This window comes from Nerophis ophidion, linkage group LG04, assembly GCF_033978795.1.
Source record: "Nerophis ophidion isolate RoL-2023_Sa linkage group LG04, RoL_Noph_v1.0, whole genome shotgun sequence".
NCBI classification, from domain to species: Eukaryota; Metazoa; Chordata; class Actinopteri; order Syngnathiformes; family Syngnathidae; genus Nerophis; species Nerophis ophidion.
The window spans coordinates 32237197-32253065 of record NC_084614.1 but is presented as its reverse complement, the minus strand read 5'-3'; the positions used below and the strand labels follow the sequence as shown (position 1 = coordinate 32253065).

At 38.6% G+C, this 15869-nt stretch overlaps 1 protein-coding gene across 1 annotated transcript in view; it reads right to left on the bottom strand.

The window, feature by feature from the left end:
* nlgn2b (neuroligin 2b) overlaps nt 1–15869 on the bottom strand; it is a 337479-nt gene that overhangs the window by 103895 nt on the left and 217715 nt on the right. The window contains exon 3 of the mRNA XM_061897842.1: nt 3389–3442. Within this exon, the coding sequence (XP_061753826.1) occupies nt 3389–3442 (54 nt within the window). The remainder of the gene's footprint in view (nt 1–3388; nt 3443–15869) is intronic.

The following is a 15869-nucleotide window of genomic DNA, read 5'->3' as shown; positions in this document are numbered from 1 at the left end:
TCGTTTTCTCGGTCCGAATAGCTCTTTTTGTTGGAGGCTCCCATTAAAAACAAAGTGAATATGTGAGGAGCCATCAACAGGTGACGTAATCGTATGCGACTTCCGGTAGAGGCAGGGCTTTTCTATTAGCAACCAAAAGTTGCGAATTTTATCGTGGATGTTCTCTACTAAATCCTTTCAGCAAAAATATGGCAATATCGCGAAATGATCAAGTATGACACATAGAATGGACCTGCTATCCCCGTTTAAATAAGAAAATCTCATTTCAGTAGGCCTTTAAGATTTTACTTTTTTCTTATATGTTTAATTGATGTTCTAATCTTGTTGAGTTGAGTTGAGTTGAGTTGAGTTTGAGTTTATTTCGAACAAGCAAGCATACAACATGAAACATCACGATTTTCAGTTTCTCTTTTCAACATGTTTGAAAAGGAATAGGAAGAAGCAGAGCTTATTTAATCTTACCCCTTTTCTTTTACATAACAGTTGCTAAAACTTTTGTTCACTTCCTGTTCTCAATGTATTCACAATATACTCCATATTTAATCCCAATAAAAATAAATAAATAAATAAATAATTGGTGAAGTAAGTTATATTCCATACGATGATATAAGTAAGATTATTTTGAGAATTAAAGAATGGATGGATGAATAAATTTAGAATGTTCATCATGGTTCTTCTTCTTTGTACTTTGTAAACACTTTAAGTTTGAAAAGTTTTTTGAAGTGGATCATTTTAGTACATTGTTTGATTGCTTTGCTTAATCCACTCCATACTTTAATTCGACATACTGATGTACTGAAGATTTTAAGTGTTGTACGTGCATACAAATGTTTTACATTACATTTTTCTCTAAGATTATATTTCTCCTCTTTTGTTGAAAAGAATTGTTGTGTATTCTTGGGTAGCAGGTTATAGTTTGCTTTGTGTATAAATTTAGCTGTTTGAAAATTCAGTATGTCGTGGAATTTCAGTATCTTTGATTTAATAAATAAAGGATTTGTATGTTCTCTATATCCAACATTATGTATTATTCTAACTGATCTTTTTTGTAACACTTTTAGTGAATGAAGTGTACTTTTATAATTATTTCCCCATATTTCTACACAGTAACTCAGATATGGTAACACTAGTGAGCAGTAGAGAATATGAAGTGATTTTTGGTCTAGAACATATTTAGCTTTATTCGTCATCTTGTTGGCTGCAAAACAAGTTTACCAGTGAAGTAACTGGTGAATGTCATTGAAATCCATCAAAATGATAAACTTTCAAATTTCAAAATAACGCACAGTTTTTCCCGCACATGATTTATGGTAAATGGGTTGTACTTGTATAGCGCTTTTCTACCCCTTCTTAAGGAGCCCAAAGCGCTTCGACAGTATTTCCACATTTGCCCATTCACACACACATTCACACACTGATGGTGGGAGCTGCCATGCAAGGCGCTCAACAGGACCCATCAGGAGCAAGGGTGAAGTGTCTTGCCCAAGGACACAACAGATATGACTACGGTGGTAGAAGGTGGGGATTGAACCAGCAACCCTCAGATTGCTGGCACAGCCACTCTACCAACTTCGCTAATATATATGTGTATATATATATATATATATATATATATTTATGTGTGTATATATATACATATATATATATATATATATATATATGTATATGTGTGTGTATGTATATATATATATATATATATATATATATATATATATATATATATATATATATATATACATACACACACGATGCACACTTTGGGCGGAGCATATTTTAAACATGGGCATCCTGTGTATCCTCTCACTAACCTACTGTAAATACTTTTGTTCATACGTGCCTAAGCAGAACTAAGTCCAGCGCCCCTGGAAGGTAAAAACATTATAATGAACTTAAAATTAGCATGCAGTGTACACCACAAATAATGAAATGATAAAAGAACCTTCCAAAAAAAGGACCAAAGACACCTGGAAACATCCATTGAGATGAGGATAAAAAAAAACATAATGCCACTCTGAATTAGCAAACAAAAGAAAAATGCACATCGGAACATACAGCTGCTGTGTTTGAACTCCCTGGTACTAATGAATCGTTGAACTATATGTCTTTTAATAGAAAATAATGTAACACTTTAGTATGGGGAATACATATTCACCATTAATCGGTTGCTTATTAACATGCAAAATAGTAACGTATTGTCTCTTGATTAGTCATTATTAAGTTCTTATTAATGCCTTATTCCATTGTACAACCAGTAAGCCATTAACTAAGAGTCTTCTCTTAATAACCTCAAAATTATTGCTTATTAGTAACACAAGCCCTAACCCTAACCGTAACCCTAACACAACCCCAACTCTAATCCTAACCCTTGCATGTTCCCCTAAAGTCCAAAAAACTCTAAATTAAGTCTTTGTTACTTTAATAAGAAACTAATTAATGGTAAATATGTTCCCCGTACTAAAGCGTTACCGAAAATATATTTAAAATGTAACGTCTACATCAAATGATTGGATTGATTTTCTGACAGTTGCTATCAAACTTTTACGCTCCCCTGTGCAAGCACACAAACACAAACAGCTGTCAAGACCCTCAAATGTGTCACAGCTTAACAACCATTGTAATAAACACAACTCTGAACATCACAAACAACATCAAGGTGAATATAATATTACCAAATATGGTAAAACTTTAGTATGGGGAACATATTCACCATTAATTAGTTGCTTATTAAAGTAACAAAAACTAATTAGAGTTATTTGGACACTAGGGAAACATATAAGGTTTAGAGTTACTAATAAGCAATAAATCTGAGGTTATTGAGGGAAGATTCTTAGTTAATGACTTACTGGTTGTATAATAAGACCATGTAGAAAAAAGCATTAATAAGTAGTTAATAATGACTAGTTAAGAGCCAATATGTTACTAATTTGCATGTTAATAAGCAACTATTGAATGGTGAACATGTGTTCCCCATACTAGAGTGTTACCCCAAGTATATAAAGTTTCATCTACGGAATATTATTCACATGCAGCCAGGAAGAAGAGGCTTTTGTAGCGTGCATACACACAATACATCACCATTGCGACACGCATTCGCATGACAAACACTACTTGGATTGATACGGTACTATTTTTCATGGGCCTGTTCGCAGTCTGAATGAGAGAATACAAACTTAAAAAAAACAAAATAAAACCCCTGACCTGAGCATTTGACAGTTCCTGGCCAAGAAGAAGCAACCACCCTGGGGGTCACCGGTGGGGGCGGTATCAAGATGTTCAAAATATGGAAGTGGAACTTTTCTTATCTGACACACCTCATATGTGAGACAACACTTATAGCAAAGTACAAGGAAATGTAAAATGCAACAAAAAAAAAAGGTGCAATAAATACCTTCATCCCTCGGTCTGTTCATTGTAGACTCATCATGTTTTTTTGTAAGTGGACCTAAGAATCAGAACCAGAAACAAGACAAAATTAAAAGAAAAGCTTGCAGCAACACAAACAGCAGAAAAAAAGAGTAGCACAAGTTCAAGCTGTGACGTTGTGATTTTCAGTGACTGGTCGCAGCTGAGGATACACTTGTTATAAGGATTACACAGTCTTTTTTTTTTTTTTTCTGAAAGGATAACCCGAAAGTCAACTGTTTAAACTGCTTAGTATCTTGTCACGGACTGCCTCATGAATGACCCCGAGGGCTGCTTCTCCTCCATCGTTCTCCTAATCGCTCCTGACACTGTGCTGCTTTGTGAAGAAAAATGAGAAGAATCAAGTAATCACTCTTTTTTTTCTTTTTAGCGGGACCAGTATTTCTATCCATGACTGTGACAAGCGAACAAAAATACACGTACTGTTTTCATACCAAAAAAAAAGATACATTGTGTTTTTTTTAATAATGCAAGGTGAAAAACAGGACACGCCGGTGCTTGCCAGTAGAGCTCAGTGTGAACAAAAGGAAAAAAAGAACATTGAGCAAAAACTTTCCATCATAGAGACTTAATTGGAAGTAGCAAAATGACTAAGAGGTGACCTGACAAAGATCTAAAATGGCTTCTAAGTTCACCTGGACATGTTTTAAGACCATTAATCAAAACTGAGCTTGTTCACTTGCTGTATTTAGCCCTCTAACAACCACAGTTTTTCATATTAATGTGACAGTATCATCGGTACAAGTATAATTCTGTTCTTCCACTGTTGCATTGCTCATTTTGTTGTGTATCTTTGTGTTCTAATGGACCAGATTGCATCTCTCTTTTCTCATTTTTCTCTTGGACGAGGTGAGCTACACTGTGGGCTACTTTGATGCCTAAAGCCAAAAAACATCAAACTCCCACCGAGGCTGTCCCCCGCATGGCCTCCCACTGTGAGTGTTTCAGAAGTGGAGGTTTGGTCACTTTCCTTAATTTTTCAAACTCTACTACAGGGCTGCAACAAATGATTATAGGATTATGATAATACAATAGTTGACTAGTCAAACGATTATTTGACATTGAGTGCCCTACTTGATTTCCACTAGATTTTGAAACCTATTTTTGTACATTAAATGGTAACAAAAGAAACATATATCACCGTATTTTCTGGACCATAATCCGCTACTTTTTCCCAAAGCTTTGAACCCTGCTGCTTATAAAACAGTGGCCATAACGTTTAGTTTGTATAACACTGACAGACGCAGTTCAAATGTGTGTTATTGTTCGTGCTATGGCACCACCTATTCTAGACGAGTTCGCTCAGTGTGGGTGTTGCGGAATGAAAATGGACTGCCTGTTTCATGACTTGAACCCAAAGTATAACCGTCTAAGGCGTTTTTTACACGAAAGGATGCTTAATTTGTCCAAGCAATGATTTTAAGTTTTACAATACAACTAAAACAATTCATACTTTCTAAACCGTCCCATGTGTGATGTCTGTAAGAGTGTTTTCATGCATATTTCTACGTGCTATCGTAATGTAAACAAGCTAGCGTTGTTAGCCTCAGCAAATATGCTAACACATTTACTAGTGTCCATGTTAGTAATATTAACTTACAACGGCATTCTTTTTGTATTGTTTCATTTTCGTAAATTCATCCAAACGTCACTGTGGAGTTGTTGAGGCGATGACGATGTTACAGGCAACCATTTGGAAACAATTAAGGTATGTAAATAAATATTTACAAAATCGTTTGTACTGGTGTTTATCTGCAGCTTATGGTCCGGTGTGGCTAATTTATGTAAAATATTTCTTTCTTCTACATTTTTGTGTGTGTGTCTTCAATACTGGTGCGCTCTATAGTCTGGAAAAACACGGCACTGATAAATGAATGTTTTTTATTTTATTACGTAAAGTGAAAAATAAATCAACAGACTTAAAGTGCAAGACGTCTTGTAAACATGACATTTAGTAAAAACGTATTTTTCATCCAGTATTGTTCAGGTTATTTAGCAGCAACTATTTAAGTAATAAAAGTTTATCAATGAACAATTCTGTTGGTCTATCAGTTAAAATTCTATCAAGTGACTCGTTAACAATAGCAAATCTTTGTTGATTATTTTTTGAAATTATGTTGACTTATCGTTGCAACCCTACTCTACTATGACTGTTTATTATTTGAAATCTAAACTGTCATTTGCGTGCATGCGTGCATTTGATTGATTGATTTGTGGCCCACTGTTAACAATCCTCACGAAAATGTAGCAATTTGCTGAAGCCAAATTGCGAATGAGAAAAAAATATTCATTTACTGTTAGAAATGCAATTGATTGTGTGAAATCGATTGTTTTAACAAAAGGCGTGTAAAATACCAGCAGATGCGCTTTTGATTCAGTGTTAACTAGTTTGTAGTCCTAAGAAGAACAACACAATGTCAGCTATGGGATGGGTGATATGGCCTAAAACAATTTATTATTTGCTGTATAAATGATAAATAAAACATTTCAAAACGTTTAAAAAAAAAAACTCTGAATTTAGCCGCTGATATATGTGTTAACATATAGCATCATTTGCAGTTATATTGTTTCCGCAAAACCATGATTAATATTTCTGCTAATTTACTGTTAATACCTTGTAGCTATCTACACTTCTGTTAGAATGTATGAAGATACAGTATATTCTTCCGCTGTTTTGGGCGATACAACACATTTTGGTTTTAATCCATTCAATAGCAAGTACTTACAGGACAAAATTGGCCACACCGATATTCATACTTTTAAGGACCATTAAATGTTTACATTTTTAATCACAACAGTAATCTGACAAAAAGACAGGATGTGCAACAATGTCAATACAAATCAGATGTATTTCCTTTATCCATTTTATTATATACAAAATATATAATAAAGTCAACAGTGCAAAATAAATAAATAAGTAAACAGAAGCAAAAACCACTATTGTGAGTTTGTAAACATTAACAAAAAATGACAAAAAAATAAAATAAAACATTGATCTAACCACTGTAGTATCAACTATATACTGATAATAAACACGGTACAGTTGCAGCCCACTTATTTATATTCAAGACCTTTAGCTTAAATGATAAATAAATGGGTTGTACTTGTATAGCGCTTTTCTACCTTCAAGGTACTCAAAGCGTTTTGACACTACTTCCACATTCACCCATTCACACACACATTCACACACTGATGGAGGGAGCTGCCATGCAAGGCGCTAACCAGCACCCATCAGGAGCAAAGGTAAAGTGTCTTGCTTAGGGACACAACAGACGTGACGAGGTTGGTACTAGGTGGGGATTGAACCAGGGACCCACGGGTAGCGCACGGCCACTCTGCAACTGCGCCATACCGTCCCTTAGTGGTTAGCAATGCATTTGTATATCCCCCCCCAACCATGTGTCGTTAATCTAGCATGTTTAGCTGTTCCCTGTCATCTGGCCTTCCAATGATAATGATACAATTTATTTGTCGACATGGAGGAACGGATTAGTGACTTGGAAGACGCTACATTGCTTTGAGGACACCTTTGTACGCTTGTTGCTGTCAAAGGTGCAGGACACAGCGAGCATGTGTCATCAACATGCATTATCACATGAGGACGGTGTTAAAAGATCTATCATTGACCAAATGGAACCTCGATTTACAAACAGCTCTATTTGCAACATTATCTGTTTACAAACCTTTACAGTGGGCTAGATACGCCTCTGTGTGTGAGCCATGTCTTGGCGTACGAACACTTCTTTCACTCATTTTGCATGCCGCTTGAAGCCATCGGAGGCTTCCATTTCGATGACATCACTTCCTGCACACCCGGCACGGCCATTTTGAAGGGGTGGGGCGCCCTACATCACATTCTGTTGAGATCTTGTACACTAGTGATGTATCAGATGTATCAGATTGTAGGTGGGGTTTTTACACTTCGTGTTCATATTTCGCTGTGTTTGCTGCATTTTTTTTGCGTTTCGCTTAATTGTAAAATATGTCCATAGAGAGGTGGCGTGATGTTCGAATGTCAAAATTTAGTGTTTTATCATTCATAGTTAATATTGTAAGGATATAAGAATTGCAACTTATCCTGAAAATCAGCACACCCACAAAGCAAACATTGTCATGCATTTGTTAACTAATGTGCCACGAATGCTTAATATGATCAAAATACATAAATTATCAATGTTATTAGAGATGTGCCCGTTACTCCATCCATCCATACATTTTCTTTCACTTATCCTCGGTCGGGTCGCGGGAGCAGCAGCCTAAGCAGAGAAGCTAAGACTTCCCTCTCTCAAGCTACTTCGTCCAGCTCCTCCCGGGGGATCCCTAGGCGTTCCCAGGCCAGCTGGGAGACATAGTCTTCCCAACGTGTCCTGAGTCTTTCCCTTGGCCTTGCTGCCGGTCGGACGTGCCCCAAACACCTACCTAGGGAGGCGTTCGAGTGGCATCCTGAGCAGATGCCCGAACCACCTCATCTGGCTCCTCTCGATGTGGAGGAGCAGCTGCTTTACTCTGAGTTCCTACCGGATGACAGAGCTTCTCACCCTATCGCTAAGGGAGAGACCCGCCACCCGGCGGAGGAAACTCATTTCGGTCGCTCGTACCCGTGATCCTGTCCTTTTGGTCATAACCCAAAGCTCATGACCATAGGTGAGAATGGGAACGTAGATCGACCGGTAAATTGAGAGCTTTCCCTTCCGGCTCAGCTTCTTCTTCAGCACAACGGATCGATACAGCGTCCGCATTTCTGAAGACGCCGCACCTGTCGATCTCACGATCCATTTTTCCCTCACTCGTGAGCAAGATTCCGAGGTACTTGAACTCTTCCACTTGGGGCAGGATCTCCTCCCCAACTTGGAGATGGCACTCCACCATTTCTTGGGCGGGAACCATGAACTCGGACTTGGAGGTGCTGATTCTGTAAACTCCATATTCTTTATTTCCATGGACATTCTGGGTGTCTGATTCAGGAAAAAAAATTTAAATTCCATTTTGTTTTTTAAGGCGGTCTGTCATAACGTTTTTAGCCTTCAATCAGACATCATTGTGAGGTTTATATTAGTTTTCCAAAAAAGTAGACGTATTTCTTTTTTCTAAATTGGGCCCACGGAGTCAAAATAATTGCCTAGGCCTGTTCTAACGTGTTTATTTTCACATTTGTCGTACCCTGCGCCGGTCAGAGCTTTATCAGCCTGTCTTAGAGATCACTTTGTGTGATCAGAAACACTTCAAATGTGTCCAAACTCGCAGTCTCGCTGTATAGCTTTGGGTTGCTAGACAACCACTTAGCCAGTTTTTTAGCTAGTTAGCCTCTGGCTTGCAGCACCTTCGGTTCGAGGATTTTATCAGTCAAGGGGTATTTGTTCCACAGCAAGTCTTTAAATGTGACGAGACAAAAAGACATACTTCAGCGGACCTTTATTACAGCGAAGGAGAAGAAGCAACTGGGACCTAAGCCAAAGAATTGCCTCAACCTGCCAGTTTGTGCTAACGATGCCTACGTCAAGCCACTGATCTTTTATCATTTTGAAAACTTCCAGTGTTCAACAATACCACAAATATTCACACGCACAAGATATAATTATTTTCCTTTTTCTATTAATTTTTTTTTATTTTAGCAAGATTGTGGTTAACGTTTTGGAGTGCAACAACAGTGATTTTGTGTGTGTGTGTGTGTATTGACATTTAAGATTGCTGTAATTATGTAAATACCAAAGCATATTTTATTGCACACCAAAAAAAAAAAATTTTTTTATTATTCTGCCCCAAAACTTTGGTGCGCTCCACAGCCCATGGTTTTTATTAAATCGGAACCATTTGAGTATTTAAACATTCAGCTCACCCGGGGGTCGTAAGCCATCCCCAATTTTTTTTTTTTTTTAATGTCCCTGATTACCCAGAATTCCCGTTTTACGAGTATTTTTGCCCATTGAAAATGAATGGACCATTTTTCGAACTTGCACAATTCCCACATTTCTCAACTAATTCAAACCGTTCTACCAATCACATACTCCAGTCGCAATGGAGATTCAAACAACCGTTGTCCAAGTTCCAAAAAATTCTAGGAATTTCCAGTTTTCCAAAGCCCTATTTTTATCTCTTCCTGGAAAGTTTTCACAGTCCACATTTTTCAACCGCTTTTTACCATTCCACCTTTAGAAAATTATTCTACCAATTCAAATTTAAAAGGTTGCTAGTCAACATTTTTCAACCGTTTTGAAAATTTCCAACACCAACCCATTCACATCATCTCGGACAGTTGTGGTATTATTTATATTTTCCAAAATTTCTAGTTTTCCTGAAATTCCCAGATTTCGAGGTGATTCCCATTTAGATGAATGGACATATTTATAGTTCGACAATGCCCATTTTTTACCAGATTCAGACCTTTGAAGCATCTACACACTATGCTTCCCATACATCAAACGCAAAACATGTTTAGCCTTTCCCAAAATTCCTGGAAATGTTCTCCCCGTTGACAATGAATAGGAAATATACAATGTACTGCATATCCCACATTTGTCATCCAATTTGAACCGTTTCAACATCCACACACTCCGTTCGCCCTGGACATTGAAGCCAGCATGTTTCCCGATTCTCAAAATTCTCTGATTACCAGGAATTTCCCCCCCATTGAAAATAAATGGTCAATATACAAACCTCCACATATCACACATTTCTCAAACGATTTGAAACATCCCACTATCCACTCACCCTGAAAAATCAAACATTTCAGTTCCGCTCACGCGTATTGGCGGTCTGCGCACATAGGGCATACACTGCCGGAAATGCAAATTCTAGTATTGTTGTGTTGTTTGGATAAATGAGAGAATGTTAAGCCATCCCCTCATTGTTATGTTGGTTTGATACAGTATATAAACAGTATATACTGTATACTACTCAGTGGCCTAGTGGTAAGAGTGTCTGCCCTGAGATCGGTAGGTTGGGAGTTCAAACCCCGGCCGAGTCATACCAAAGACTATAAAAAAATGGGACCCATTGCCTCCCTGCTTGGCACTCAGCATCAAGGGTTGGAATTGAGGGATAAATCACCACAAATGATTCCCGGGCGCGGCACCGCTGCTGCCCACTGCTCCCCTCACTTCCCAGGGGGTGAACAAGGGGATGGCTCAATGTTAGTATGGTGAAAACATTGGTACTTTACCTTTACTATATATATATAAATGTACATATAAATATATATATATATATATTTATATCTGCGATGAGGTGGCGACTTGTCAAGGGTGTATGCCGCCTTCCGCCCAATTGTAGCTGAAATGGGCACCAGCACCCCCCGCGACCTCAAAGGGAATAAGCAGTAGAAATAGATATTTATATATAATAGTGTCTTCAAAGTGTGCAGTTTTTTTTACTGCAATAGGGCTTTTTGTTGAGGTTAGAACCAATTATTCATCTTTACATTGATTCTTATGGGGAACTCTCTGGTCACTATAAAAACTTTTCGGTTTCCGAAATATGTGCAAGAGCCAATTAAGTTCCTAAAACAGAGCACTGTAATTCATATCGTCTTTATTGTGCAACCTTCGACGTCATCAATATGACCAATACAGCACTGGAATAAAATGGGGAGTTTAATTTATTGATCAATTGATTGTTAATGATCGATAAAGAAAATGTTGTATAATGCCCACCCCAAACAAACATGTCTGCCAGGTTGTTACATTTAAAAAATAAAGAGCAAAAAGTGTCTGACTTCCTTCCCCTCATTAAAATGGTATGCCATCCTAAGCATTATGTTTAGCTTGCTGCAGATTGTAAAGTTCTACCCTCCCGCTCTGTGCCGTGTGATCCCTGCAGAAGGAAATATTCCGCAGACGAAAGCTGTGACGCGAGGGTTCACCTAAGGATGCTGTTGCAAAGCTATCAACGTCTCTGCATGATGCATGAGCCTGCACTGTCACAACACAGCACTGGTAACACACGTATGATGGTTTCCCCAACCCCATGTCATGTGACCATGCATGTACTCCATGCATATATATGTTAAAATTGAAATATTACGATGCAGGCGTTTACTTTTAGGTCTCTTTAGATATTTACACATCCAGTGACAGGATGCCTGTCACCAAGGTCAAAGAGCAGCCCCCACATTAAACTTTAATGGTAAGGCCAGTTAAACACTCCATAGGGCACAGCCAATAACACACATTTATCAGAGGCACCAACCAACACCTGAGGCTGTCAACCCCTGTAAGTTTAGCTGATAAGGATCCCATTAATTTGCCTATTCTTGGTTTCCGTCAATAAAGCTCTTCATCTGCCTGCTGTGTATGGTGTTGTTCCACAGTCACTATCTGCAATAGTCAAGTCTTTGAGGAAGCCATTAAAAGACTCGCACATTCACAAACCCACGCTCATTAATTCCACACATGCTGCACAAAGCATGTTAACACAGTCCCCAACATCTGTTGCTGCTCACACTTGATTGGCAGCACGGTCCCAGTCTGCCATGTTAACTCTTCAGTCACATGTTGACATATTTGACACCTAAAATTGCATATTTGTGGGGGTTACAATCCAAGATTAAATACGTTTTTGAGATGTTTGTGAACATTTTTTGAAATTATACTGTTGCATTTATTAAAGTGAAGTTAAGTTAAAACTACCAATGATTCTCACACACACACTAGGTGTGGTGAAATTTGTCCTCTACATTTGACCCATCCCCATGTTAACCCCCTGGGAAGTGAGGGGAGCAGTGGGCAGCAGCGGTGGCCGCGCCCAGGAATCATTTTTGGTGAAATTAACCCCCAATTCCAACCCTTGATGCTGAGTGTCAAGCAGAGAGGTAATGGGTCCCAAGTTTTTTTTTAAGTTTTTGGTTTGACTCGGCTGGGGTATATGTGCTACCATATGATCTGGCGACTTGCTCCGCCCCCTTCATTCTCCTGGCATCAAGCATTGATGGGTACCAGGTATTTCATTTTTCCAAAAACAGTACACATTTTTAAACATCCATTCCTATTTTTCGATGCTCAGTTATCCAACCGGAATAAATAGCTTGCCAGAGATGTGGCTAAGCAGCTAACCACTAAGTCAATAATCCTCCATAGTGGAAAAGAAACTCCATTTTTAGAATTATTATTATCACTGGAGAACTGGAGGGAGAGGTTAAACATGTCACACACAGGGGAAATGAAAGCAGGAGCAGGGAAGTTAATCACTAAGCTAGTTGCTAAAGTAGCTTGAAGATACACAAGAAATAAGTGTTTACAGTAAAAACGTTTAAGAAGTGCCAAATGGAAGAGCGGTACAGCAGAGAGTAAGCGGCTAACAACAGGAAATTAACAAGTAGATTAATAACATTACCAAGAATATATGTAAAGAGAAGACAGATCGATCCATAAATCGGTATTGTTGATAACAAGAGTAATATCAGTATATAATCGATACTAGAGCATTCAGAATCAGAAACAGCTTTATTGGCTAAGTACTTTGAAAACAACAAGGAATTTGACTTGGTAGACCGTGCCCTCTCGGTTTGAATCGATATCTGTATTTGATCAAAATCTTTTGTTGTTGTTTTGTTAATATTACAACTTTCGGAAATATTTCCCTGGACACAGAAGGACTTTGAGGGCAAGAACCAAATATTTAATTGAGTAATATAAAGTAGTAGTTTTTGCTTTTTTTGAGTCATTGTGTACTAATTACTTCATTTTGATCAAAGGTGTGCAATAGAAATAAGGAAGTAGTTTAAATAGTGTGTCTCTATAGTTACAATGTCAACAGCACTCACCATATAACACAAAAACATTTACAGTTAATACATGTGGTTGGTGTCAGCAGATTTGACTCAAGATTGATCAGTCGCGGAATCGGCAGCATACAACCCTGATCAGAACACCCCTCCCTATTCCTAACAAATAAACAACAGGATATGTGTAAATGTTTTTTTATGAGGGGGGAGGCGGGAACGGGGCGGGGTGTGGTTGGGGCGTGGTTAAGAGGGGAGGAGTACATTTATATTATTCATATATTACATATATATAATATATTATATTATTTATTATTATCATTGTTTATTGTGAGCGAACTGTGGTGCTGAATTTCCCCCAGGGATCAATAAAGTACATTCTGTTTTATTCTATACGTACCGCTAAATTTTCTATATATATATTTATTTATTTTATTATATATATATATATATATATATATATATATATATATATATATATATATATAAGAAATAATTTAATTTCAGTGTTCATTTATTTACACATTTACACACACATAACACTCATCTATCAATCAATCAATCAATGTTTACTTATATAGCCCTAAATCACTAGTGTCTCAAAGGGCTGCACAAATCACTACGGCATCCTCGGTAGGCCCACATAAGGGCAAGGAAAACTCACACCCAGTGGGACGTTGGTGACAATAATGACCCAGTGGGACGTCGGTGACAATGATGACTATGAGAACCTTGGAGAGGAGGAAAGCAATGGATGTCGAGCGGGTCTAACATGATACTGTGAAACTTCAATCCATAATGGATCCAATACAGTCGCGAGAGTCCAGTCCAAAGCGGATCCAACACAGCAGCGAGAGTCCCGTTCACAGCGGAGCCAGCAGGAAACCATCCCAAGCGGAGGCGGATCAGCAGCGCAGAAATGTCCCCAGCCGATACACAGGCAAGCAGTACATGGCCACCGGATCGGACCGGACCCCCTCCACAAGGGAGAGTGGGACATAGGAGAAAAAGAAAAGAAACGGCAGATCAACTGGTCTAAAAAGGGAGACTATTTAAAGGCTAGAGTATAAAAAAGAGTTTTAAGGTGAGACTTAAATGCTTCTACTGTGGTGGCATCTCGAACTGTTACCGGGAGGGCATTCCAGAGTACTGGAGCCCGAACGGAAAACGCTCTATAGCCCGCAGACTTTTTTTGGGCTTTGGGAATCACTAATAAGCCGGAGTCCTTTGAACGCAGATTTCTTGCTGGGACATATGGTACAATACAATCAGCAAGATAGGATGGAGCTAGACCGTGTAGTATTTTATACGTAAGTAGTAAAACCTTAAAGTCACATCTTAAGTGCACAGGAAGCCAGTGCAGGTGAGCCAGTACAGGAGTAATGTGATCAAACTTTCTTGTTCTTGTCAAAAGTCTAGCAGCCGCATTTTGTACCAACTGTACTCTTTTAATGCTAGACATGGGGAGACCCGAAAATAATACGTTACAGTAGTCGAGGCGAGACGTAATAAACGCATGATCTCAGCGTCTTTAGTGGACAGAATGGAGCGAATTTTAGCGATATTACGGAGATGAAAGAAGGCCGTTTTAGTAACGCTTTTAATGTGTGCCTCAAAGGAGAGAGTTGGGTCGAAGATAATACCCAGATTCTTTACCGTGTCGCCTTGTTTAATTGTTTGGTTGTCAAATGTTAGAGTTGTATTATTAAATAAAGGTCGGTGTCTAGCAGGACCGATAATCAGCATTTCCGTTTTTTTGGCGTTGAGTTGCAAAAAGTTAGCGGACATCCATTGTTTAATTTCATTAAGACACGCCTCTAGCTGACTACAATCCGGCGTGTTGGTCAGCTTTAGGGGCATGTGGAGTTGGGTGTCATCAGCATAACAGTGAAAGCTAACACCGTATTTGCGTATGATGTCACCTAGCGGCAGCATGTAGATGCTGAAGAGTGCAGGGCCAAGGACCGAACCCTGGGGAACTCCACACGTTACCTTAACGTAGTCCGAGGTCACATTGTTATGGGAGACACACTGCATCCTATTAGTAAGATAAGAGTTAAACCAAGACAGGGCTAAGTCTGACATACCAATTCGTGTTTTGATACGTTCTAATAAAATATTATGATCGACGGTATCGAAAGCAGCGCTAAGATCGAGGAGCAGCAACATAGATGACGCATCAGAATCCATCGTTGCCAATAGATCATTAGTAATTTTTGCGAGGGCTGTCTCCGTGGAGTGATTTGCCCTGAAACCGGATTGAAAGGTTTCACATAGATTGTTAGACGCTAAGTGTTCATTTAACTGCTCCGCAACAATTTTTTCGAGGATTTTTGAAATAAAGGGAAGGTGAGACACCGGTCGGTAGTTTACCATGAGGTCAGGATCGAGGTTAGGTCTTTTAAGAAGAGGATGAATAACCGCTTTTTTGAATGCTAGGGGAACAGTGCCCGAGGAAAGTGATAAGTTTATAATATTTAGCACTGATGGACCTAATAAGACAAAGAGCTCCTTGATCAGTTTCCCAGGAAGAGTGTCCAGTAAACATGTTGTTTGTTTTATTCCATTTACACGTTGTAACAATTCCTCTAATGTTATTTCCTCAAAACAAGAGAAAGCTATTTTGGAGGGCAGTATCCGCCGTATATACAATCGTGTCAGTGTTAATAGAACCCAGTTGTAGCTGGGACGCATTGTCTTTAATCTCATTTCTAATGACTTCAATTTTCTT